Source organism: Phyllostomus hastatus, unplaced genomic scaffold (assembly GCF_019186645.2).
Source record: "Phyllostomus hastatus isolate PE091 unplaced genomic scaffold, TTU_PhHast_1.1 phas_scaffold_11, whole genome shotgun sequence".
In the NCBI taxonomy this organism is placed as follows: domain Eukaryota; kingdom Metazoa; phylum Chordata; class Mammalia; order Chiroptera; family Phyllostomidae; genus Phyllostomus; species Phyllostomus hastatus.
The window spans coordinates 8,011,215-8,037,325 of NW_025334005.1; the positions used below are offsets into that span (position 1 = coordinate 8,011,215).

Consider the following 26,111-nt stretch of genomic DNA (forward strand, 5'->3'; position numbering starts at 1 on the left):
GCCAATGAGCTCTCATCTCTATCTTTCCTACCGCCTTGCTCCTACTGCTGGTACTGGGGAGTGGGAAGGGAAGGAAGGAGGTACTGTCTCTGCAATGGCTCTCCTTTCAGTATCCAGCCGTTGGTTTCACACACATTGCAGAGCCAGTTGGGGCAAAGAGCAGCCTGGCATAACAGGTTGGGGTTGGCACAAATGCCCCCTTGTCAGCCTGTGAACCTTGTACAGTCAGCCCCTTTACTGTGGAACTCTGGGAGGAAGGCCTGGATTCTACACGAGCTGATATAAGAAGGTTTTGCTCTGTGCAAGGTCTACCTTACAAGCCTCAGCTCAGCCGTTCCTGGAGGAGACATTCTTAACTCTGTAAGATTCTATTGAACTGCCTGCATTAGAAGGAAGTTTTGTTATTGAAAAGTCTGCCCTTCTCATTTGTTCCTGGGGATACCTGCAGATTGGTGTGGCGACAGCTCCCCAGGTAAGGACTCATATCCTCCTTATGCCCCGCAAAAGATATTCATTGCTTGGTGACATCCTCTCCACTTAAGTGACACAAACCAAAATGCTCACTGTGTATGTTCAGTAGTAACACCATACACCTAAGGAAAAGGAGTAACATCAACTTAAGAAACATACTTCTGGCACCTGCTCTGTAAAGGGCAACTTGTTAGGTACTACGAACAACTCTGTGCAGGTCTCTGATCTGAACTGGTGAATGAATGAGGAGAGATCTGGGCACTTTCTGGAAGTAGGTGGGTAAATGGAGCACTCACTGTGCGGAGACACTGCAACTATGATCATATTTAATCCTTCTGGGTACATTATGTTTTTTCTTTGTTTTTCAGTGGATTTTACTTGCATCAGAAATTAATCATAACGAAAAAATGAACAAATTGAACCTTTTTTACAGATGAGGAAATGCTGGCCTTAGTTTCCCTCAGAACATATAACTTAATTATGAGGATTTCAAATATGCTCTAATAAGGAGGAAAGAAGTTGTCATCTTCTCCACACCAGCAAGATTCTGTACCATTTGTTTCATCCATCTGTCCCTTTTCCTTTGCTATGGTATTGTAAACAAATCTCAGACACAAGTACTACACATTTCAGTACTCAGTTCTAAGAAATGTAGAGTTCTCATATATTACCAAAATGACACTATCACAAAACCAGTAGGAATGTCACTTTTCCCTCAAATGAAATGGGAGACTATTTTGTGAAGTTATTTCTGTTGAATTCTGTCATGGGTGAGTGGTCTCCTGTCACCACCAATGAACGAGCTTCCATTTTAAGAGGTGGGATTAACTCTCAGAAAGTGTCTGGAGTGGGAACCCTGTCCTGCATACCTGGAATGCCACCCTGAGGCTCTGTCTGTGGCAGAGCATAGCGCTGTGTGTGGCCAGGGGTAGCTATTTGCCTGAGTTTCTCCATAAGATTGTGAAATCTCAATCTAGTAAGAACATTTCACCTGAAAGACAGGTGACCCCACATTTGACCCCCAAATAATACCATACTATAGATGGTATTATATAGGGTGTGTTCTTAGTAGATTGAAAAAGGAAGCTAGCATTTATTTATTTTTATACTTATATTTAGGGTCATTTAATTTTTATTTATGCTTATTGAATTTACTGGGGTGACATTGCTTAGTAAAATTATACAGGTTCCAGGTGTACATTCTGCAGGTATTTTTCCTGTGTGTAACTGATAAAAAGGTTGTTGTAATGAAAGCCAGAGATGAAATAAGTACATGAATAAAGACAAGAATACAAACAAAATTTATCATTTATTTATATCACATAATAAACAAATTTACTTCAAAGATTTTATCTATACTGCTACTACCACAATCTTGCTTTATTTTTCTGTGTTCTCTGTTACATTTAGGTTTATCTATGTGGTCTGTGAACTGTTTTAATGTCCTACATTTTCTCATTGCATTTGAACAGTTTCTCATGTGCCCGTACGTACATGTATTATGTTAATGTCTTAGAGTTGCATCACCCCAACAGATCCTATTTTATATTTCCTTTCCCTATTGCTGGACATTGGGATTTTGCTCAGAACTTGTTAATGTTTGTGGACTTTATCAAACTTCGTTTAGAGCTTTGCTCTTATTTTGATTATTTTGTTAGTGTTGATTTTCTACTTGTGGAATGACTGAGTCAAAAGTTCTGATGTTCACTCTCAAGGACATTACCTGTGGTCCAATTCTGCCAGCTCACAGTGAGTGTGTCAGAATCTCTGTCTCAGTTATTTTCAGTCTACCCTATTTCTGGGGCACCACACTTGGTTGTTAGTTTGTATGTACATCTTTGAACGGTGGTTCCAAACTCTACACTTCTCAGGAAACACAGTAATATCACACCCCACAGATTTGACATCAAACTCTATATTGTATCTCATACTCATGTAACTTCCTTGTAAGTTGCCTCTGGACACAAGGTAAGATCAGCCTTCAGAAATGTCTTATTTGTCAAGACCTAAGACCTTTAGATAGAGGACAAAGGTACCTCTGTACTAGTCTGGACTTTTTTCAAGACATAACTTAGCATAAAGTAGTTGAAGGCCTTTCCCATGCCCAGCATACTACATGCAGAACATACATATACTATGATAGAGTTAATAATTACTTAATCTATGCTTTGGAAGGAGTGACTAGACAGACAGGATAATACAAGTATTTCATGCATTCGGTCATTTACCATCCATTTACTGATGGCATACTGTGTGCCATACATCATAGTAAGCACATAGGATAATAAGTAAGGTGAGCTTCGGGCCTCAAAGGAGTTCATGGGTAGGAAAGTAAAGTCTAGCTCAATGCCAAAAGCTATCTAGTAGAGAGATGCGCACATTTGAGAGCACAGCAAAGGGAGGAGTCACTAGAGATGACAGACCCTTAGCTAGACTTTGAAGAATGAATGGGAGCTGCATGTAGAAGAATGGAATTCAGGAATCCCAAACAAGGGTAAAATGCAGATGGGCCGGAGGAGCTAAAGCAGAGACTGTGTTGGAGAAATGTCTCCATGGTCTCATGTGGTGAGGAGTAGTGACAGGAGTATCTAGGAAGATGGACTAGAGCCAGGTGGTTAAAAGGTGCCATTCACATTAACTAAGTGAATCTTAATACACTTAGCAGCCATTTTCAATGTATAATGAAGCATTCATGTGCTGAACAAAAGTCTTATCTTCTCCCATCAATAAGCAGACGCAAGGGGAAATTAGGCATGTGTTGTTTTCTTCAAATTGGTGACAAACATCTGCAAAAATGACAGGGGACACACCCGTGGAAAAAAACAGGAATATTCACTCACCAGTTTACACATTGTTCAGTGAGTTACAGCAGCAAGATCCAAAACTGACAAGCCTTTAAGCAGACTCATCAAGAAAAAAAAAGAGAGGACCCAAATAAACACAATCAGAAATGAAAGGGAGAGATTACAACTGATACCACAGAAATTCAAAGGATTGTAAGAAATTACTATGAAGAAATATATGCCAAGGAATTTGAAAACCTAGGTGAAATGACCAAATTTCTAGAAAAATATAATCTTCTAAACTGAATGAAGAAGAAGTGGAAAGCCTGAACAGACCAATAACAGCTCAGGAAATTGAAGCAGTAATCAAAAAACTCCTGACACACAAAAGCCCTGGACCAGACGGTTTCACAGGAGAATTTTACAAAATATTTAAGGAAGAGCTAACCACTATCCCTCACAGACTATTCGAAAAAATCCAAAAAGATGGGAGACTCCCAAACTCTTTTTGTGAAGCCAGCAGCATCCTAATTTTAAAACCAGATAAAGACACATCAAAGAAAGAAAACTTCAGGCCAATATCGCCGATGAACATAGACGCCAAAATTCTCAACAAAATACTGGCAAACCGCATCCAACAATACATTAAAAAGATCATACACCATGACCAAATGGGATTCATTCCAGGGATGCAAGGATGGTACAATATTTGCAAATCAATAATCATAATACAACACATAAACAAAAGGAAAGACAAAAATCACACAATCATATCATTAGATGCAGATAAAAGCATTTGATAAGGAACAGCATCCATTTATGATAAAAACACTCAGCAAAGTGGGAGTACAGGGAGCATTCCTCAACAGAATAAAGGCCATATAGGAGAGAACTACAGCCAACATCATACTCAATAGGCAAACACTGAAAACTTTCCCACTAAGATCAGGAACAAGACAAGGATGCCCACTTTCACCACTTCTATTCAACACAGTATTGGAAGTCCTAGCCACGGCAATCAGGCAAGAAAAAAGAAATAAAGGGGGGAAAAGAGGGAAGGCTTTTCAGGAAAAACTATAAAGGACACATGGAAAAAAAACAAGGGGGAATGGGATCAGGGGAGGGAGGAGGAATGGCTGGGGTGGTGGGGACTGCTGGGGGGGGTGGAAATGCAGACAACTGTACTTCAACAACAATTTTTTTCATTAAAAAAAATAAAAGATATCCAAATTGGAAAGAAAGAAGAAAACTGTCATTGTTTGCAGATGACCTGATAGTATACATAGAAAATCTTATAGACTCCACCAAAAACTACTTGACCTAATAAGTGAATTTGGCAAAACAGCAAGATATAGAGTAAATATTCAGAAATTGATGGCATTTTTTGTACACCAACAATGAAATATCAGAAACAGAATTCAGGAAAAATTCCCATTTACTATAGCAACAAGAAAAAATAAAATACCTATGAACCTAGCTAAGGAGGTAAAAGACCTGTACTCAGAAAACTGCACAACACCGAAGAAATTAGGGAAGACACAAACAAATGGAAGCATGTACAATGTTCATGGATGGAAGAATTAACATCATTAAAATATCCATACTAACCAAAGCAATTTATAGATTCAATACAAGCCCTATTAAAATACCAATGACATATTTCACAGGTATACAACAAACATTTCAAAAATTTATGTGGAACCATAACCAACCCCAAATAGCTGCAGCAATTTTGAGAAAGAAAAGCAAGGTAGGAGAGATCACAATACTTGTTTTAAACTATGTTAAAAGCCCACAGTAATCAAAACAGTCAGGCATAAGAACAGACATGTATATCAATGGAACAGAATAAAGAGCCCAGAAATAAAGCCCAAGTCTCTATGCTCAATTAATATTTGAGCTCAATTAATAAATGTGTTGCTCTGGTTCTTCTTTTTTCTAGTTCTTTAAGAAGTAATGTTAGGTTGTTATCTTGGAATTTCTCATGTTTGTTGAGATACTCCTGTAGTGATATAAACTTCCCTCTTATTACTGCTTTCACTGCATCTCAGAAGTTTTAATATGTTATCTTGTCATTCACATTTGTTTCTCTCTATATTTTGACCTCACTTTTTATTTCTTCTTTGACCCAGTCATTTTTTAGTAGGGTGTTGTTTAATCTCCACATATCTATGGGTTTCCTTACTTACTTTTTGTAGCTGATTTCTAATTTCAAAGCATTGTGGTCAGAGAATATGCTTGGTATGACTTCAATATTATTGAATTTGTTGAGGCTAGTTTTGTAACCCCACACATGGTCTATCCTTGAGAATGTTCCATGTGTACTAGAGAAGAATGTATAATCCGGTGTTCTAGAATGAAAGGCTCCATGAATGGAAATTATGTCCATTGGGTCTAATGTGTCATTTAAAGGTGATTTTTTTTTCTGTTTGGAAGATCTGTCTAGAGCTGTCCATGGAGTATTTATATCCCCAGCTATGATTGTGGTTTTGCCAGTTTCTACCTTTAGTTCTGTTCGTAGCTGCTTTATATGTATCTGTGCTCTTTGACTGGGTGCATATATACTGAGGAGTGTTATGTCTTCTTCATGTACTGTGCCCTTTGTCATTATAAAACATCCATCTTTCTCTCTTGGCACCATTGTTATGTTGAAATCTGTTTTGTCAAATAAAAGTATGGCTGCCCCTGCTTTTTCCCTGGATGTTATTTCCTTGGAGAATCATTTTCACCCTTTCACTTTGTCTAATGTTATCTTTGCCGCTTAGATGTGTCTCCTGAAGGCAGCATATAGTGGGGTTTTGATATTTGACCCAGTTTTCTCCTCTGTGCTTCTTTATTGGTGAATTCAGTTCATTTACATTTAGGGTGATTTTTGATGGATGACAGTGTCCTACAGACATTTTGTCCTTTATCTTCTGGTAGTTCTATACCATCATTGGTTCTTTTCCTTTGTGTTTCTGTTTGTTGTTTTTGTTTGGTGGTACTCCAGACTTCTATTCCCTGTTACCTATTTTTTTAACTATGTGACTCAGTGTTTTGGGGAGAGCAAGGATTGGTGAGGTTACTCTTACGTTTATGAAAAATAAATTTTCATATATACATAGTCTTTTTCCTATTGAATGCATCTGCCTTCCATCTTCCTTTGCAAACTGAGATCGATATCCCGACCCCTTTTTTGTTTTTGTCATCACGAACTATCTCTGTTTATGCTGTAAGTTTCTTGGAGGTGATCTTTTGTGACTTTTTATACTTTGTTCTTTATAAATATTTTATTTATTTATTTTTAGAGAGAGGGAGAAGGGGGAAGAAAAATAGGAAGAGAAGCATCAGTGTGAGAGAGAAACATCAATCAGTTGCCTCTCACACATGCCCTGAGCTGGAACCAAACTTGCAATCTAGACATATGCACTGACTGGGAATGAAACTTGCATCCAACAAGCTGAGATTCTATATGTCTGGAGAAGTCTTTATTTCTTCCTCATATTTAAAGGATAACTTTGCTGGATATATTATTTTTTGACTGGTAATTTCTCTCTTTCAGTAGTTTGAATATTTGGTCATTCTCTTCTGGCTTCTAGAGCTCCTGTTGAGAAGTCTGATGATAACCTAATGGGCTTTCCTTTATTGGTTACTTTCTTCTCTCCTCTGGCTGCCTTGAGAATTCTTTCTTTGTCATTAATTTTTGACAGATTTAATAGGATGTGCCTTGAAGAAAGCCTTTTATATTGAGGAAACTAAGTGTCCTGTTTGTTTCTTATACTTGAGGATCTAATTCTTTCCATTGGCTTGGGAAGTTCTCATCAACTATTTGTTTGGACAGGTTCTCCATGCCCTTCTTCCTCACTTGTTCTTCTACTATGCCTATTGTTCTTATATTGCTCACTCTGAATGGGTCAGATAGTTCTCATAGAGTTCTTTCATTTTTTTATGCTCAAGTCTCTCTCTTGTTCCCTCTGCATCATTTCTAAATTTCTATTTTCCATATCACCCTTCTCCATCTGGTCCACTGTATTTCCTATGGTCTCAAGTTCATTCTTGACCTCTATTATTGAGTTCTTCAGGCCAGAATTTCTGTTTGGTTATGTGTTCAAGTTTCATTTTCATTAAAGTACCCTTTTTTGTTCATTGATTTGTTTTCTGAGCTCATTAAATTTCCTGTTTGTGTTTTCTAGCATCACACAATACACAGCACATTAACTCAAATGGGGAGAAGGAGGAAAAGGAAGGAGAGTAAGAGAAGAAAATGAAGGGAAATAAGAGAACAGAAAGGTGAAAGAATGGCAGTAGTAATAAAATAACAGGTTCAGTGCTTACTAAATGTCAGTTGCTCTTCTAAGCACTTATTTATTCATTTAATGTATTAACTCATTTAATCCTTCCAAAAAATTCTGTAAGTTAGTGATATTATCCTATCTACCTTTGAAGAAACCAAGGCACAGAGTGTAAGTTACTTTCCCAAGTTATACGGCTTATTTCTTGAAGAGTTGAGAATCACTGATAGGAACTAAATTTCAAAAGATATTATATATTTTTTAATGTGCCTGTTGAACTAATGTGCAACTTGGAGTTCTTCAAAGTGTATGAAAGTGAACACAAAAAATTCAGAACGTGCCCTCTGTACTTCCTGCCATTTTTGTCCTTCCTTGGAGTTACTGAGGACTTAGAGAAGGTGACATCACTAAAGAAACACCCAACGGGTTTTGGCCATTAGCATAAAACTTGCTACTATTTGTTTTGGAATCTCCTCCAGCTTTCCTCATTCCTGGTTGTTTTTTATTTATTTCTCTAGGCTAAGGTATCTTCCATGATGTTGCAAGTGCAAGGTGCCCAGATGCTTCAGGCACTGGAGAGATCCTTGAGGAAGAGTCTTCCTGAATCCCTTAAGGTAGCAATTGATGCACAAAAGCTTTTTCATTTTATGTAGTCCAATCGGTTTATTTTTATTTTTTTTGCTTTATTTCTCTTACTTGGATAGATCTGCAAAAATATTGCTATGAAAACTGTATGAAATTTTACTGCTTATGTTTACTTCCAGGACTTTTATGGCTTCATAACTTAACATTTGAGTTTTTGCTCCATTTTTTTGTTTCACAAATCACTATATTGTTGTTCAATTATAGTTGTCTGCATTTTCTCCCCACCACTCCCTGCCACCCCATCCAAACCCACCTCCCTCCCTTGCTTCCACCCTCCCCCCTTGTTTTTTTCTATGTGCTCTTTATAGTAGTTCCCGAAAACCCTTCACCCCCACAGTCCCCTCCCCTCTCGCTATTGTTAGATTGTTCTTAATTTCAATGTCTCTGGTTATATTTTGTTTGCTTTTTTCTTTTGTTGTCTTTAATCCATTTTGAGTTTATTCTTGTGTATTATGTAAGATGGTGGCCCAGTTTCATTTTTTGCATATATCTGTCCAATTCTCCCACACCGTTTATTCAACAGACTGCCTTTAGCTGATTGTATGTTCTTGATTCCTTTGTCAAATAGTAATTGACCATAAAAATATAGGTTTATTTCTGTTATCTGTGTTCTGTTTCATTAACCTATATGCCTGTTCTTGTGCCAATGCCATGCTTTTTTTTTATTACTATGACGTTGTAGTATAGTTTGATACCAGGTAGCTTGATTCCTCCATTTGTGTTTTCTTTCTCAAGATTGCTGAGGCAATTCAAGGTTTTTGTGGTTCTCTATAAAGTTGTGAAATATTTGTTCTAGATCTGTGAGATATGCATTTGGTATTTTAATAAGAATTGTGTTGAACTGATAGATTGCTTTGGGTACCATGGACAATTACTTATGTTAATATTTCCTATCCATAATGATGGTATATGCTTCCACTTATTTGTTTGTTTGTTTTTTAATATTTGTGTACTTGTGTTGTCATAGTTTTTTTATTGTTGTTCAAGTACACTTGTCTCCATTTTCCCCCCCATCACTCTCCCCGGCCCCACCCAACCAATATCCCACCTGCAATCCTACCCCCCCCCCTTTAACTTTGTCCATGTGTCCTTCATACACGTTTCTTGATGACCCTAAGCCTTCTTTCCCTGTTATCCTCCTCCCCTTGTCCCTCGGGTTACTATCAGTCTGTTCTTTGTTTCAATGTCTGCGGTTATATTTTGCTTGCTTATTTTGTTCATTAGGTTCCACTTATAGGTGAGATCATATGATATTTGTCTTTCACCACCTGGCTTATTTCACTTAGCTTAATACTCTCTGGTTCCATCCATGCTGTTGCAAAGGACAGAAGCTCCTTTCTTCTTTCTGCTGTGTAGTATGCCATTGTGTAAATGTACCACTTAGTATTTTGATCCACTCATTTACTTATGGGCACTTAAGTTGCTTCCAGCACTTGGCTATTGTAAATTGTGCTGCTACAAACATTGGGGTGCATAGGTTCTCTTGAATTGATGTTTCAGGATTCTTAGGGTATAATCCCAACATTGAAATTGCTGGGTCAAAAGACAGTTCCATTTTTAATTTTTTGAAGAAATTCCATACTGTTTTCCACAGTGGCTACACCAGTCTGTATTCCCACCAGTAGTGTATTAGGGTCCCCTTTTCTCCACAACCTCACCGGCACTTGTTGCTTGTTAATTTGTTTATGATGGCCATTCTGACTGGTGTGAGGTAGCATCTCTTTGTGGTTTCAATTTGCATCTCTCTGATGGCTAGTGATGCTGAGCATCCTTTCATATGTCTCTGGGCCCTCTGTATGTCCCCCTCAGAGAAGTGTCTGTTGAGGTCCTTTGACAACTTTTTATTTTTTTTTAATTTTAATTGTTGTTCAAGTATAGTTTTCTGGCTTTTACTCCCATTCCAGCCCACCCCCCGGCCCTCCCTACCTCCCTCCTATTTCCAACCCCCCTTTGTTTTTGTCCATGTGTCTTTTATACTCGTTGCTGTAAACCCTTCCCCTTTTCCCCTGAAATTCCCTCCCCTCTCTCTTCTGGTCACTGTCAGCCTGTTCTCTATTTCAGTGTCTTTGGTTATATTTTGCTTGTTTTGTTGTTTAGGTTCCTGTTAAAGGTGAGATCATATGATAGTATTTGTCTTTCACTGCCTGGCTTATTTCACTTAGCATAATGTTTTTCCAGTTCCATCCATGCTGTTGCAAAGGGTGGGAGCTCCTTCTTTCTTTTTGCTGCATAGAATTCCACTGTGTAAATGTACCATAGATTTTGATCCATTCATTTACTGATGGGCACCTACCAAAAATCAGAGCAGAATTAAATGACATAGAGACTAAAAGCACAATTCTAAGGATTAATGAATCCAGGGCCTGGTTCTTTGAAAACATAAGCAAAATTGATCAGACTTTAAGCAGGCTCATCGAGAAAAAAAAGAGAGGACCCAAATAAACACAATCAGAAATGAAAGGGAGAGATCACAACTGATACCACAGAAATATAAAGGATTGTAAGAAATTACTATGAAGAACTGTATGCCAAGAAATTTGAAAACCTAGGTGAAATGGACAAATTTCTAGAAAAATATAATCTTCCAAAACTCAAGGAAGAAGAAGCAGAAAGCCTGAACAGACCAATAACAGCAGATGAAATTGAAGCAGTAATCAAAAAACTCCCAACACACAAAAGCCCTCGACTAGACGGTTTCACAGGAGAATTCTACAAAGCATTTAAGGAAGAGCTAACTCCTATCATTTACAGACTATTCCAAAAAATCCAAAATGTGAGAAGACTCCCAAACTCTTCTTATGAAGCTAGCAGCACTCTAATCCCAAAACCAGGTAAAAACATGACAAAGAAAGAAAACTTCAGGCCAGTATCGCTGATGAACATAGACACTAAAATTCTCAACAAAATATTGCCAAACCACATCCAACAATACATTAAAAAGATCATACACCATGACCAAGTTGGATTCATTCCAGGGATGCAAGGATGGTACAATATTCACAAACCAATAAATGTAATAGATCACATAAACAAAAGCAAAGACAAAAATCACATGATCATATCAATAGATGGGGGAAAAGCATTTGATAAGGTACAGCACCCATTTATGATCAAAAACACTCAGCAGAGTGGGAATAGAGGGAGCATTCCTCAACATAATAAAGGCCATATAGGAGAGACCTACAGCCAACATCATACTCAATGGGAAAAAACTAAAATCTCTTCCTCTAAGATCAGGAACAAGACAAGGTTGTCCACTTTCACCACTTCTATTCAACATAGTATTGGAAGTTTTAGCCACAGCCATCAGACAAGAAAAAAGAAATAAAAAGCATCCAAATTGGAAAGAAGGAAACAAAACTGTCACTGTTTGCAGATGACACGATAGTGTTCAGAGAAAATCCTATAGACTCCATCCAAAAACTGCTGGACCTAATAAATGAATTTGGCAAAACAGTGGGATACACAGTCAATATCCAGAAATCAAAGGCATTTTTGTATATCAACAATGAAACAGCAGAAGCAGAAGTCAAGAAAAAATCCTATTTGATATAGCAACAAGAAAAATAAAGTACCTAGGCATAAACCTAACCAAGGAGGTAAAAGACCTTTGACAACTTTTTAATATGATTGTTTGTTTTCCTGGAGTGGAGTTGAGAAATTGGAAGTCCTAGCCACAGTGACCAAACAAGAAAAAAATAAAAATAAAAGGCATCCAAATTGGAAAGGAGGAAGCAAAACTGTCATTGTGTGCAGATGACATGATAGTGTACATAGAAAACTTTATAAGCTCCACCAAAAAGCTATTTGACCTAATAAGTGAATTTGGCAAAATAGCGGGATACAAAGTCAGTATCAGAAATTGAAGGCGACTTGTGCACCAACAATGAAATATGAGAAACAGAAATCAGGGGAAAATATCCCATTTGCTATAACAAGAAAACTAAAGTACCTAGGAATAAATCTAACCAAGGAGGTAAAGGACCTATATGCAGAAAACTACACAACACTGAAGAAAGAAATTAATGGAAACTATATTTTGGAAATATATGCTTCCAAATAAATGGAAGCATATACCATCTTCATGGACTGGAAAAACTAACATCAACAAAATGTCCACACTACCCAAAGCAATTTATAGATTACATGCAATCCCTATTAAAATACCAATGACATATTCCACAGATATAGAACAAACATTGCAAAAATTTATATGGAACTGTAAACAACCCCAAATAGCCATAGCAATTTTGAGAAAGAAGAACAAAGTAGGAGGGACCACAATAGCTGATATCAAACTATATTACAAGGACACTGTAATCAAAACAGCCTAGTAATAGCATAAGAACAAACACATAGATCAATGGAACAGAATGCTTCCACTTATTTGTATCTTCCCCATTTTCTTTCTTCAGTATCCTATAATTTTCTGATTACAGTTCTTTTACTAACTACAAGTATTTTACTTCCTCATGTAAATTTATTACTAGGTACCTTATTATTTTTTGCAGTAGTAAATGGAATTGTTTTTCTTAATATCTCTTTCTGATAGCTCATTACTGGTGTATAAAATGCAACCAAATTCTGAATATTAATTTTGCATCCAGTTACTTTTCTGAATTTATTTATTAGAGGTAGTAGTTTTGGGTGGAGTCTTTATGATTTTCTATATACAATATCATGTCATTTGTGAATAATGACTGTTTTACTTCCTTCTTCCCAACTTGGATGCTATTTAGTTCTTCTTCTTGTCAGATTGCTGTGGCTAGTGCTTCCAGTCTATGTCGAATAAGAGTAGCGAAAGTGGCCACCCCTGTCTTGTTCCTGATCTTAATGGAAATGCTTTTAGTTTTTGTCCATTAAGTATGATGTTGGCTGCGGGTTCATCACAAAAATAAGCATCAACAAAATAGAAAGGGAGTCCTCTGAATGGGTGAATACATTTACCAATGATACATCTGATCAGGCATTAATTTCCAAAATATATAAATAACTTATACTACTCAACACCAAGACGATTAAACAACTCAATTTAAAAAAATGAGCAAAGGACATGAATAGACATTTGTCCAAAGAAGACATACAGATGGTCAGTGGACATATGAAAAATGCTCAATGTCACTAATCATCAGAGATGCAAATTAAAGTCACAATGAGATATCACTTACGTGTGTCTAATGGCTATTATTAATAAATCATCAAACAACAAGTGCTGGTGAGGATGTAGAGAAAAGGGAATCTTCGTAAACTGTTGGTGGGAATGCAGACTGGTGCAGCCACTGTGGAAAATAGGAGCTTCCTCCAAAATGTAAAAATGGAGCTGCCTTTTGACCCAGTGATACTACTTCTGGGAATATACCCAAAGAATCCCCAAACACTAAATTTAAAGAGTATATGCACCCCTATGTTTATTGCAGCTTTATTTACCATAGCCAAGATCTGAAAACAGCCCAATACCCATCAGTACATGAGTGAACAAAAGCTCTGTGGTACATTTATACAATGGAATACCACTCATCCATAAAACAGGCTATGTAAACTTTTGTGACACCATAAATGGACCTGGAGATTATTAAGCTGAGTGAAATAAGCCAGTGAGAAATCAGCAAAATCACAAAATCTCACTTACATGTCGAATTTAATAAACAAAATTAACTGATGAACAAAATAGAACAGAGGCATGAATACATGAACAGACTGATAGCTGTCAGAGGGGAGGAGGGTTAGGGGCCTGGATGAAGGGAGGAGAAGGAATTAGTCCAATGTGTGTGTGTGTGTGTGTGTGTGTGTGTGTGTGTGTGTGTGTGTACATATAGACAACAGTGTGGTGATAGTCAGAAGGAAAGGGGGTGGCATATAGTGGAGCTGGGCAAAGAGGGGGGACAGAAAGAGACTTTGCTTGGGGTGATGGACATATGATGCAGTGTGCAGATGATGTTTTGTTGAGTTGTACACTTGAAACCTGTATGGTTTTGTGAGCCAGTGTCACCCCAATAAATTCAATAACAAAGAGCATTAGTGACTTCCAAAAAAAGGTGGCAATTGAACATTTTGAGAGTAAGGAATAGAAACTTCATGTGAAAAAAAAAAGGAAAAGTGATGAACATTTAGCAAGCACTAATTCTGTACCAGGCACTATTGCATGTTTTCTGTCATTTGATTTGCATCCCTCCCTACAAGATATTCATTAGTATATCCATGTCAGTGATGAGAAGATGGAGGCTCAGTTAATGATTTGCACAATATCACACAAACTGTGAATTGTGATGCTTGATATGATCGTAGGTTTGCCTAACATTACCTTTTGTTCCGTACACTGTGATTAAAAAAGTATTCCCTTGTTCCTTCCAAGGAACATTTCTTCATAACACTGGAAATTTGCCCAGATTCTCTTCCAAGCTTGGGACTACATATTAATGTTTAATTTGCTCTCCCTAAAAGATTACTTTGCCAGGTAAAAAGTTAATCATCATGAGTGTTCTTTAAAATTCCTGTTTTGAGTCAAATGCAGGTATAACTTAGAATCCAACACTTGCATCTCATTTGAGGAAAAGTTTGTCCATTTTTCCAAGTGTTCAATATTAAATACATTTTATTACAACTGTCACCTCCACTTGAGTTAGCTTAAAGTAGATGCCTCACTTACCATATTCTAAGTTCAGCAGAACAAAAAGGAGTTTTAATGAATTAGGCCATGGGACTAAGGAACAGTAGTAGTTTTAAATATTTTGCTAAACTACACTAAATTTCTATATGGGAAATTTATATTATATGGGACCATCTTCCACATGAACCAGGGAAACCTGTTCAAGCGAAAGGCCCTGTTGGACAAGTGGCTTCCACTCAAGCCTCCACTCATGGCTGAAAACACCATGCATTCAGAGAAACTCAGTCAATTTAGAGAGATTCATTCTCCCTCTATTTCTCCCTGGTCAAACATCAACAGCTCATAAGGGGGGAGGGTTTCAGGAGAGCAGGACACTGGATTAGTCCTTAGACATATTCTATGGTGAAAACCATTCAAGTGTATACATACCAGCTTTTGGGTTTTGGTCACTAGCATGTTTTCATGCTGTTATCTGTGGAGGCTTCATGTTCACAGTTGTCATGAGGCCCGTGTTGGTACCATTACTGCATTCCCCAACCCCCAAACTACAAGGAAATTAATGTTCTCAGGCTCAATCTCATTCATTCTCCCCTCACTTTTCCCTCTCAATAGTTTGTACAATATGGTGAGGGTGGAGATCCAAGGTTGGCCCCAGGCTATGGGGCCCCATAGCCCATTCTCTTGAGTACCATGCTGCAGTCTCTGCTGATGGTGGGAGTTCATTTAACCTTTCCAGAGGGTTCTATGGACATATACATTAAAGACTTCTAAGCATAACTGTTGAGCTAGCAATTACCCTTCTGTGTAATCTAAGAAAATACCAGGTACCCTTGTATGTTGCAACCGTTCAAGGCCAGACATGTTCACACCAGATTCTGGAAGACTAAAGAAAATTCATGGAGCTGTGGGAAGGCCTAACATATCTTTATTCAAGGGTGGGGGTGATCTATGCATGCTGCAAGCCACATGTCACACAGCAGGAAACCACAAGTCCACTATAAAATACAGCATGATTCTGTGCGTGCGGGCCCACTCAAGGTTATGGGAATACAGTTTATCGGGCCCATTCTCAAGGTTGTGGGAAAAGTGCTTCTCTTACTTGCCCAGACACCTAGGTGAGTGAGCCTGACTGACTCCACTTACCCTACACCATGCAAGGACTTCTGTGCAAGCATGTTTTATAAAGAATTATTTGTGAAAGTGAAAACTTGGAGATAGCTGAAATCACCATCAATACATAAATGAATAAATGAAGGTGTGGTACATTCATATAAAGGAATCTCATGCAGCCATTAGAAAATAATAAAAAAACGTTGTGTTTATGAACATGGAACTATGTCCACTGAATAGTCAATGGGGGAAAAATACCACACACTAGATTATATTATGTTTCAAAATTTGTAGGTCTCTATGTGTATGAATAGGAGAAAATCTGCCAAAAGATAAGATTAAATCCACAAATAAAGAATGGTGTTGTTAAAATCACCAGTTTTCTTTGCCCAAATATTCTATTATGTGCATGCATGATTCATATTGGAGGAGAAGAAAAGGTCTTCTCATCTGAGGTTAAAAAAAAGAGGTATTGAATATAGGGAGATTGACCTAGATGCCCTATTTGGCCTTTTTGCCACCATAAAATTTTATGATTTCATAGAAATGATCCTTGTCCTGATCAAACAGGGCACTAGGCCACCTCTTCCTAATAAGCTGACTTTCTCACTTTCTCGGATGCTGCAGGTTTATGGGACTGTCTTCCACATGAACCAGGGAAACCCATTCAAGCTAAAGGCCCTGGTGGACAAGTGGCCTGATTTTAATACAGTGGTAGTCCGCCCTCAGGAGCAGGTAAGATATAGGAGCAGATATAGAATGCATACACTCCTGTTTGTTGTATGTGCCTACACTGCACCTGGCAGTGAAGATGCAGGGGAAGCACAAATGAATCTCAGTGATGGTGAACAAGTCCTTGTGCTCGAAGAGCTCATAGCCTGGAGGAAAAGATAGATAAGTGAGTACATTACAACTCAGTGCAAATTGTGTAAGAACAGAAGAGGAACAACATGCAGAAATAGCACAGACAAAAGCTGATTACACCATGGAGGCTGAAGTTGGAGGTCACAGGATAAGGTTAGAGGAACATCTCAGTGGAACTTTCACTGGAACTACATTGTGTAGGTAACTGTATTTCTGTTAGGCTGACAAGGAAAAGAGGACATAGCAAGGGAAACGTAGGAAGATGTGAAACAGGACAGCAAGTTGGGGTGACTTTTTAAAAGAAAAAATTTTAATACTAGAATTTCCACATACAATTTACAGAAATTAGTACAACTCAATTGTAAAAGCAAAAATTCTAAACTCACTTTAAAATATCCAGTGAAACTATAAATTTGGAAAAATGCAAGTAGTATATACCTTTCAGACAACTAAAAATACTATAAAGCCACTAAATTAAAAATATATAAAATGAAAAAATTATGTTAATAATAAAAATGAAAATGAAATTATAAAATTATTTTATCTTTTATCTTAAATGTGACTTTAAATGTGATAGTGGTATCATTGCTGACTTGTGAGTATGTTGTGTACATTTTCTAACTATATTTTCAAAAGGCTTCCTGCCCTGGCTAGTGTAGCCCAGTAGATTGAGCAAGGGCCTGTGAACTAAAGAATCTCCAGTTCAATTCCTTGTCAGGGCACATGCCTGGGTTGCAGGCTGGCTCCCCAGTTGGGGGCACGTGAGAGGCAACCACACATTGATGCTTCTCCTCTCTTTCTCACTCCCTTCCACTCTGTCTAGAAATAAATAAAGAAAATCCTTTTTTTAAAAAAAAGGCTTCCTAATTCTGCATTAGTCATGGTAATATTTTCTGCACCTCCTTCCTCCTAATAATCTCACCTCTAATTTAATAATATACACCTGATATATACCTGAACTAATATAATATTGAATGCCAACTATAATTTAAATTTTTTATAAATATTTGTGTTTGTTCAAAAACAAATGAAATTCAAAATTAAAATAAAAAATAAACTTTGTGGGCAAGGAGGAACTGGCAAGAAGTATTCAAACTGATGAAAAGCAAGGACTGACAACCTAGATTACTCTATCCAGCAAAGCTATCATTTAGATTGGAATGGCAGATAAATGGCTTCCCAGAGAAGGTAAATCTAAAGGAATTCCTCATCACTAAGCAATTATTACATGAAAAGTTAAGGATAATTATTTAAAAAAAGAAGATCACAACTATGAACATGAAAATAGCAACAATTCACAACTATCAATAACTGAATCAGGACTTTTGGCAAGATGGAGGCATAGGTGGACGCACTGTACCTCCACGCACAACCAAGATTAGAACAACAACAATTTAGAGGCAGAATAACACCCAGAACTGATAGAGAATTTATCTGAATGGAAGTCAGACAGCCAACAAGTTGAAATAGACCCGTTCATCCAGACTGATAGGAGGGGCGGAGACTAGCAGCCAGGGCACGAGTCTTGGCGCAAAAGGCAACCGGGAGTGCATAAGGCATCTGGGGCACGCAAGATCGCAGCAGGTGGACCCTGAGTATGCAAGCAGCAGCTGGCAGACCCAGTAAGGCGGCGATTGTGGAGCAGGGCAGAGCGTGCAACCCAGGATATCCCAGGGAAGGGACTGAGGTCCAACAGAGAACGCCATTGTTCCCTCTCGACCCCGCCCTCACATACAATGTCACAATCTAACTACTGGGGTGCCCAGTCCTGGTGAACACCTGAGGCTCTGCCCCTCACCGTAACAGCAGCTACCAGACCAAAAAAAGAGAGAGAGAGAGAGAGAGAGAGATGGCTCAAACAGAAAAAACAAATCAGTGCCCCAGAACTCATCCTTTTGAGTGACTAAGAGATAGCCAATCTATCAGATGCACAGTTCAAAACACTGGTAATCAGGAAGCTCACAGAACTGGTTGATTTGGTTGCAAATTAGATAAGCAAATGCAGGTTACCATAAAAGAAATGAAAGAAAATGCACAGGGAACCAATAGTGATGGGAAGGAAACTGGGACTCAAAACAATAGAGTGGACCAGAGGGAAGAAAGAAACAACCAAACAGGAAAGAATGGAGAAATAAGAATTCAAAATAACCCCTGGCTGGCAAAGCTCAGTGGATTGAGCGTGGGCTGTGAACCAAAGTGTCACGGGTTCGATTTCCAGTCAGGGTACGTGCCTAGGTTGCAGGCCATGACCCCCAGCAACTGCACATTGATGTTTCTCTCTCTCTCTCTTTCTCCCTCCCTTCCCTCTCTAAAAACAAATAAATAAAATCTTTAAAAAATTTTTTTCAAAAAAATGAGGAGAAGCTTAGGAACCTCCAGGACATCTTTAAACGTTCCAACATTCAAATTATAAGGGTGCCAGAAGGGGAAGAGGTAGAGCAACAGATTGAAAACATATTTGAACAAATAATAAAGGAGAACTTCCCCATTCTGGCAAAGGAAAGAGACTTCCAGGAAGTCCAGGAAGCCCAGAGAGTCCCAAAGAAGTTGGACCCAAGAAGAAATACACCAAGGTCCTTCACAATTACATTAGCCAAGGTAAAAAATGAAGGAGAGAATCCTCGAAGCAGCAAGAGATAAGGGGACAGTCACCTACAAAGGAGTTCCCATCAGACTGTCAGCTGATTTCTCAAAAGAGACCTTACAAGCAAGAAGGGGCTGGAAAGAAGTATTCCAAGTCAGGAAAGGCAAGGACCTATATCCCAGATTACTCTATCCAGCAAAGCTTTCATTTAGAATGGAAGGGCAGATAAAGTGCTTCTCAGATAAGGTCAAGTTAAAGGAGTTCATCATCACCAAGCCCTTATTTTATGAAATGTTAAAGGGACTCATCTAAGAAAAGAAGATTAAAAAGAAACATGTATAGTAAAAGGAGAGCAAACTCACAATTATTCACAACCACACCTAAAGCAAAACCAAAAGAAACTAAGCAAACAACTAGAACAGGAACAGAACCACAGAAATGGAGATCACATGGAGGGTTAGCAACAGGGGGAGTGGAAGGAGGAGAGAGGGGGAAAAGGTACAGAGAATAAGTAGCATAGATTGTAGGTAGAAAATAGGAGGAGGGTAGAATAGTATGAGAAATGTAGAAGCTAAAGAACTTATAAGTATGACACATGGACATGAATTAAAAAAGGTGACTGTGGATGGGAGAGGGTGTACAGGGTGGAGGGGCGTGAAGGGGGGAAATGGACAACTGTAATAGCATAATCAACAAAATAAATTTTAAAAAATAACTCAATAAAAAATAACACCCCAGAACAGGAACAGATCATAAATATGCAGTGTTATCAGCTGAGAGGGAAATGGAGGAGGATGGGGGGGGAAAGGGGAAGGGCTAAGAAGCATAACTGGTAGGGACAAAATAGACAGCAGGATGTTAAGAACAGTATAGGAACTAGAGAAACTAAACAGCTTATATCCATAATCCATGAACATGAACTAAGAGGTGGTTGCTGGATGGAATGTGGGGGAAAGGGGAAAATTGGGACAACAGTAATAGCATAATCAATACAATACTTTTTTAAAAAATGAATAATTGTAATGCACGAATAAAAATACAAATATTTCAGTACTTAAAAATATGGTGTAATGGATTTAGGGGAAAAAAATACTTCAATCATGAACTACATGAAATTTGCTTTATTTCCCTTTCCCCAATGACAACAGGAGATGGTAGATGACTTCGATCACTACACCAATACTTACCAAATCTACTCCAGGGACCCCGAGAACTGTCAGGAACTGCTTGGCTCACCAGAAGTCATTAACTGGAAACAGCATTTGCAGATCCAAAGTAAGTAAAGGGGAATGGGAAGTGTGCTGGCTCACTTCTGTGTCTTGAACAATTTCCGCTATGGCCCTACCACCTTTCTCCGTGTTCCAGACCCTAGCCTGCAGTGAATTTTCTGACTCAGCTGCCACTATTCCTGCAAACTGACAAAAACACCCTCAAAGCTTGCAAACAGTGGGCATCATAATGGGAAACATAATATAATGCCTTGATGGCCAAGGATTTAGGGCATATTTTGCAGACATATCCACATGACTTATGTTGACTGGGTGCCAGAGCAGAGCTTCCCTGAGGGCCTTCCATGCTTTCGTGTCATAAAGCACCTCCCAGGTCATGAAGGACAACTGTCATGTTTACAGGAATGCCCTCCAGAATCAGACTTCCTATGATGGCATTTGTCTGTTACTTGCTGTGTGATCATACCACATGAATTATCCTTACTGAGGTCATATATACAAATGAGGATCATAATGGCACCTAAAACACAAGGGGTGCTGAAAAGATTAAATAAAGTCTTGAATAGGAATTGCTTAGCACAATACCTGGATGTGTCAATTAACTTTCACTGCATAACAAGCCTCGTAATTCTGTGAATCAACATCTGGGCTGGGCTTTGCAAGGCAGTTCTTCTGCTCATTTCACCTGGGTTTACTCATGCAGCTGCAGCCTGTTCATGGATGGACTCTTGGCTGGTTGCTATAGTGTGGCCTCACTCGCACGTCTAAATGATGGTTCTGGCTATTGGTGCCAGCCACTATGGTGACAACATAATAAGAGCACAAGTCCTCAGCAGGCTAACTTGAGCCAGTTCATATGGTGTTGGTCTCAAGGTAATCAGGAGCACAAAGAGAGAGCAACCCCAATGTGCAAACACTTGTGAGCCTCTCCCTGTATCATATTTACTGTGTCCCATTAGTGAAAGCAAGTCATATGACCAAGGTCAGATGCAATGTAGGAGGGAACTATTCCAGGGAATGGAAACAAGAAGGCATGGGCAAGTAGTGGGTCATTCCTGCAGCAATCTACCACACTGGCTACATAGTAGGTGCACAATAGATGTTGGCTACTCTAGTTTTTGTAACTCATGTTCTGTGATTATCAAAACTATATGATCACATAGCCCTAAAATCTGGTTTCTGTCTTGCTATTGCCACAAATATGGTATGGCCATGGCTGAATAAATTTCTGAGCATGTTCATTGCACAAATCTTGCTAAGTGACCCCCAATCACACAGCAGTAGCACCAAGCCAGAAGCAAGGTTTTGGGACTGTAAATGCAGACACTTCCTGCTCCACTGGAAAGCATCTCCATAGAATGTACTGAAATCATTGCATTTCTCCTTAAAACATCATACAGGTTCACAGTCCAGCCTGAATGAGGTGATACAAAGTCTTGCAGCCATGAAATCCTTCAAAGCTGAACAAACACAGTGCTTTCTCTATGTGGCACTTGACACTTTAAAGAAACTGATTCCTTCTCTACTGGATGTAAAGAACCTACCGCCTGGCGATGGCAAGCCTAAGCCCATGTAAGTCTGATAAAAGTCACTGCGCCACTCACACCTCATTCCTGAATCAGCCTCCCATCTCCTCTTCCTGCTTTCACTCTGGCTGCCCTGCAGTCAATATTCTTCAAAGCAGACAGACTAATCACTTTTAGAAATGTAATTTAGAAAATAGAAATAAGAGCAAATATAATAAATATTCATAGCCTTTACTTTTCTCTTGGAATCTCCATAGCAATGAGCAAATGTTTAAGCTGTCTTCCCTGGATGTCACCCACGCTGCCCTGGTGAATGAATTCTGGCATTATGGTGGCAATGATAGGAGCCGAAGATTCATCGAGCGCTGTATCCAGAACTTCCCCAGCTACTGTCTTCTGGGGCCCAAGGGGAACCCTGTGTCCTGGGCCCTAATGGACCAGACAGGAGAAATGCGAATGGCAGGCACCGTGCCTGAGTACCGGTCCCAGGGCCTCGTCTCTTATGTCATCTATACCCAGGCCCAGGCTCTGAACAAACTCGACTTCCCTCTGTACTGTCATGTGGACAAAAATAACAAAATTATGCAGAGAACGGGTTACAGTCTGCAATATATTCGCATGCCTTGTTCCTGGAACCAATGGCACTGCGTGCCTCTGTGAAGTGTCAGATGTGCTTGGGGATGTGGCTGGAACAGTGGGTGGGTGGGCAGAGAGAATGAATGACTAGTCACCACAATCATCAGTAAAGGAGTGGGCTGTGGGGGAGCAGTGATATTGGTCTACCACTGTGATCTCTGCATTGATGGGCTTCCCTTGGATATCTTGCTTTGGAGCAGTCCCAATACACCATGTCATTTAGTTCCTCACACTTCCTGGGAATGTCCATGACACTTTCATCAGCTACATGTTGCCCCAAATGGCATGTCTTGGAACTCCTAGTGCATGAATCAGTAGAGCCTTGCCAGATTTTCCTGGAAGGGGTAATATTTCCCGAGCATTATGACTTATTCCTTTCTCTTTCTCTTAATAATCAGCAAGTACACTTTGCTCATTAGGTCTGTAGAAATTATCCTCTCCTCTGATTGCTGCTTTATTGGTACATGAAACACTTACACAAATATATACATGAAACATTAGGTTAAACATAACACAGTGATATCACAGGGAGAGTTACTAAGAAAAGGACTAACTATATTAGCCTGTGCTCTTCTCACTCCACACCAGGGAAAATGATTCAATATTGTTTCTAAAAGCAGAGCTTCTTAAATCCATCCAACCCCCCCCCCCCAACTATAAAGAGGTTGTGTGTTTGATTGTAAAAGTTGAAGTCAAGTGGTTCATGATGGGAAGAGCCTGGACTAGTTTGTGGAGAGGGGCAGAACCCAGACCCAAGGGGGTGGGTGTTTTTTGAGAAGAGATAGATGTTGAGGGAGGGGGGCAGTACAGCATGGGTGCCTCCTGCTTCACTTGACCTGGGCCCATTGTTTCAGGATGCCTGAAGTGCAGTTCACGCAATAGTCTCCCAGGAGAGTCTGCTTGGTGGTGTGGAGACATGGTTTTCCTGGTTCTGACAAGGCAGCAGGGAGAGTTTCCTGCCCCAGCATTTCAAGGGAAGCAGCACTAAACCTCAGCACTGTGCAGCAAAGAGAGCACTGGACTGAAGGCAGTCACCTGGATCAAGAACCTGCTCCCTTTTGGTCCATCTAGGTCTGGAATTAGGCTATGGACTTGGGGATGAGGTCCCCACACACAGAAAAGCCAACAACCGAGGCTTAACTTCTTGGCGAGTCAAGAGAGGGGAAGCTCAGTTTAGAGCAGAGTTTCTCAACCTTGGCACAAGGGGCACTTGAGAGTGGACAGTCCCGTGCATTTATAGGATGTGTAGCAGGCTCCCTGCCCTCTACCACGGGATGCCGATAGCACCTCCATTCCAGTTATGACCAGTAAACACGTCTCCGCTTGTTGATAATATATCCCCTGGAGGCGAAATCACCTCGAGTTGAGAAGCACGGGTTTAAGGGTGGAGGTCCTCCCACTTGCCGATGCCTCGGACTTATGTAGCGGAGGTAACTGAAGCAGAGCGGTGGTTGCCAGACACGGGAGGGAGGGGCGGCGGGAGCTGTTTAATGGGAGCACGGTCTCAGTTTTACCAGATGGAAAAGTTCTGGAGAGGGAGGATGGTCACGGTGGCACTACAATGGTAATATTCTTAAGGCTTCAAGTGGAAGTTAAAATGGTAAGTTTTACGGTATGTGTTTCTTTTAACAGCAATATGGGGAGGAAGCTGGCTGTCTGCAGAACCTCGGAGGCTGCGCTCGCGACCAGGAAATTGAAGAAAACGCTGTCAGTTGTGTTCTCAGTTGTTAAAGACGTGAAACATTCCTTTCACTTTTCGTGTGGATTTAATAAATACTCACAGGAAGCGTTATGTTTGTATTGTTTAACTTCCCGGAGAAGGAAACAGCTGGGGCAGGCAGCAGCTGCGGCCGGCTCTGCCCTCTGCTGGTCGACGAGGCGGCGCGCAGAAGAGTGGGAAAATCTGCTCCCACTAGGGCAGCCTTTTAGTTTGCGGGCACTAGGTTTTTAAAAAAAGACAGAAAGCGTACTCGGGGGAGCTAAGAAGGGTGTGGAGATTCAGTGTGGGAGAGGGGAGTGGGGTTGGGGGAGGAGGGCAAAGGAGGAAAATTTAGGACAATTGTAATACAATAATTAAAAAAAAATTAAAGAGCTTAGTTAACAGTCTGCACCATAAACCAAGAAGGTGAAAAGTTGCGCCCTCCACTTTACTCTCTTACAATTGCCCCTGCAGTTCTGCCTCCATATCCCCTCAACCCTATCGCAGCCTCTACCTGGTAAACCGTAACCTGGTGATTTTAATGATTAAAGCACAAATACCATATGACCTCCCTTGTATCTGTAATCTAACGAGCACAATAAACTAATGAACAACATAGAACAGAAGCTTGGATACATGCAGCAGACTGAGAACTGTCGGAGAGGAGGACGGGGACTGCAAGAAACAAGGTGAAGGGATTAGCTGAAGAACAGGTATGCACCGCCCGCGGACACAGACCACAGTGTGGTGAAGCGCACTGGGGTGGTGAAGCTCACTGGTGAAACGCCCAGGGAAGGGGAGGCACTGACTGCGTGAAGCTGGCCAAAGAGGAGGAAAAAGAGGGACGTCTGTAATAGTGTCAACAAGAAAAAGAAAACAAAGATCAATGGGAAATAAATAATGGGCTTAAAAAAGAAAAAGAAAACATGGCTTTATTTTGCCTAAACTTTGGAAGGATATCTTCACTTGATGTGAAATGATATGGATGTTTTCTCTGAAGCATTTTTCAGGAGACAAATCAATGGTACTTGTTATCATCGATGCCTACAGAAAATGTGCCTTTCTGTGTCTGACTGCTTTGCAGTATTTATTTATGCATTTAATTGTGGTTTTAAAAACATATAACATCTTAACAAATATCTAAGTGTTTAACACAGTATTGTTATGCATAAACACTATGTCGTACAACAGATCTCTAAACTCTTTCGTCTTGCACAACACACACTTTTTACTTTTTGGACATTAACTCACTATCTTTCCCTCTCCCCAGCTCCTGGTAAGCACCACTCCACTCTGCTTCTGTGAGTGTTGTTACTTTCAATGCTTCATCTCGGTGGAATCCTGCCTCTTTGTCCTTCTCCGACTGGGTTTTTTCACTTAGCACGGTGCCCTTAAGTTTCACCCATGTTGCCACATATTGCAGGATTTTCCTCTTTTGGAAAGCTAAGTCATATTCCATCGTATGTACAGACCACATTTTCTTGATCAATTCATCTGTCAGTGGACGCTGAGGTTGCTCCCACATCTTGGCTATTGTGAGTACGGCTGCAATGAACATGGGGGTGCAGATACCTATTCAAGATCCTGATGGCAATTCCTTTGGATATATTCCCAGAAATAGAATTGCCAGACCATAGGGTAGCTGTATTTTTCTTCTCTAACCATCATACTGATTGTAATAGTGGC

The 26,111-nt window shown here is 39.7% G+C and overlaps 1 protein-coding gene across 3 annotated transcripts; it reads left to right on the forward strand.

Moving 5' to 3' along the window:
• Positions 1-264: 264 nt before the first annotated feature.
• Positions 265-24,518, forward strand: LOC123829308 (glycine N-acyltransferase-like). Of its 3 annotated transcripts, XM_045854861.1 has the most exons (7): positions 267-472; positions 8,044-8,139; positions 16,515-16,622; positions 20,484-20,610; positions 21,965-22,136; positions 22,348-24,156; positions 24,359-24,518. In XM_045854861.1, the coding sequence occupies exons 2-6, from the start codon at positions 8,059-8,061 to the stop codon at positions 22,748-22,750; spliced, it is 891 nt and encodes a 296-aa protein (XP_045710817.1). In that variant the 5' UTR covers positions 267-472; positions 8,044-8,058; the 3' UTR covers positions 22,751-24,156; positions 24,359-24,518. The 3 variants fall into 3 exon arrangements, with proteins under 3 accessions (XP_045710820.1, XP_045710819.1, XP_045710817.1); XM_045854864.1 differs by lacking the exon at positions 16,515-16,622 and having other exon boundaries at positions 265-472; XM_045854863.1 differs by lacking the exon at positions 8,044-8,139 and having other exon boundaries at positions 265-472.
• The last annotated feature ends 1,593 nt before the right edge of the window (positions 24,519-26,111 follow it).

Bases quoted from the DNA above. Each gene is read 5' to 3' on its own strand.
- LOC123829308 (XM_045854861.1), top strand. From the start codon at position 8,059: ATGATGTTGCAAGTGCAAGGTGCCCAGATGCTTCAGGCACTGGAGAGA. The intron at 8,140-16,514 runs GTAGCAATTGAT...CGGATGCTGCAG, and splicing joins GTCTTCCTGAATCCCTTAAG to GTTTATGGGACTGTCTTCCA. The intron at 20,611-21,964 runs GTAAGTAAAGGG...AACATCATACAG, and splicing joins ACAGCATTTGCAGATCCAAA to GTTCACAGTCCAGCCTGAAT.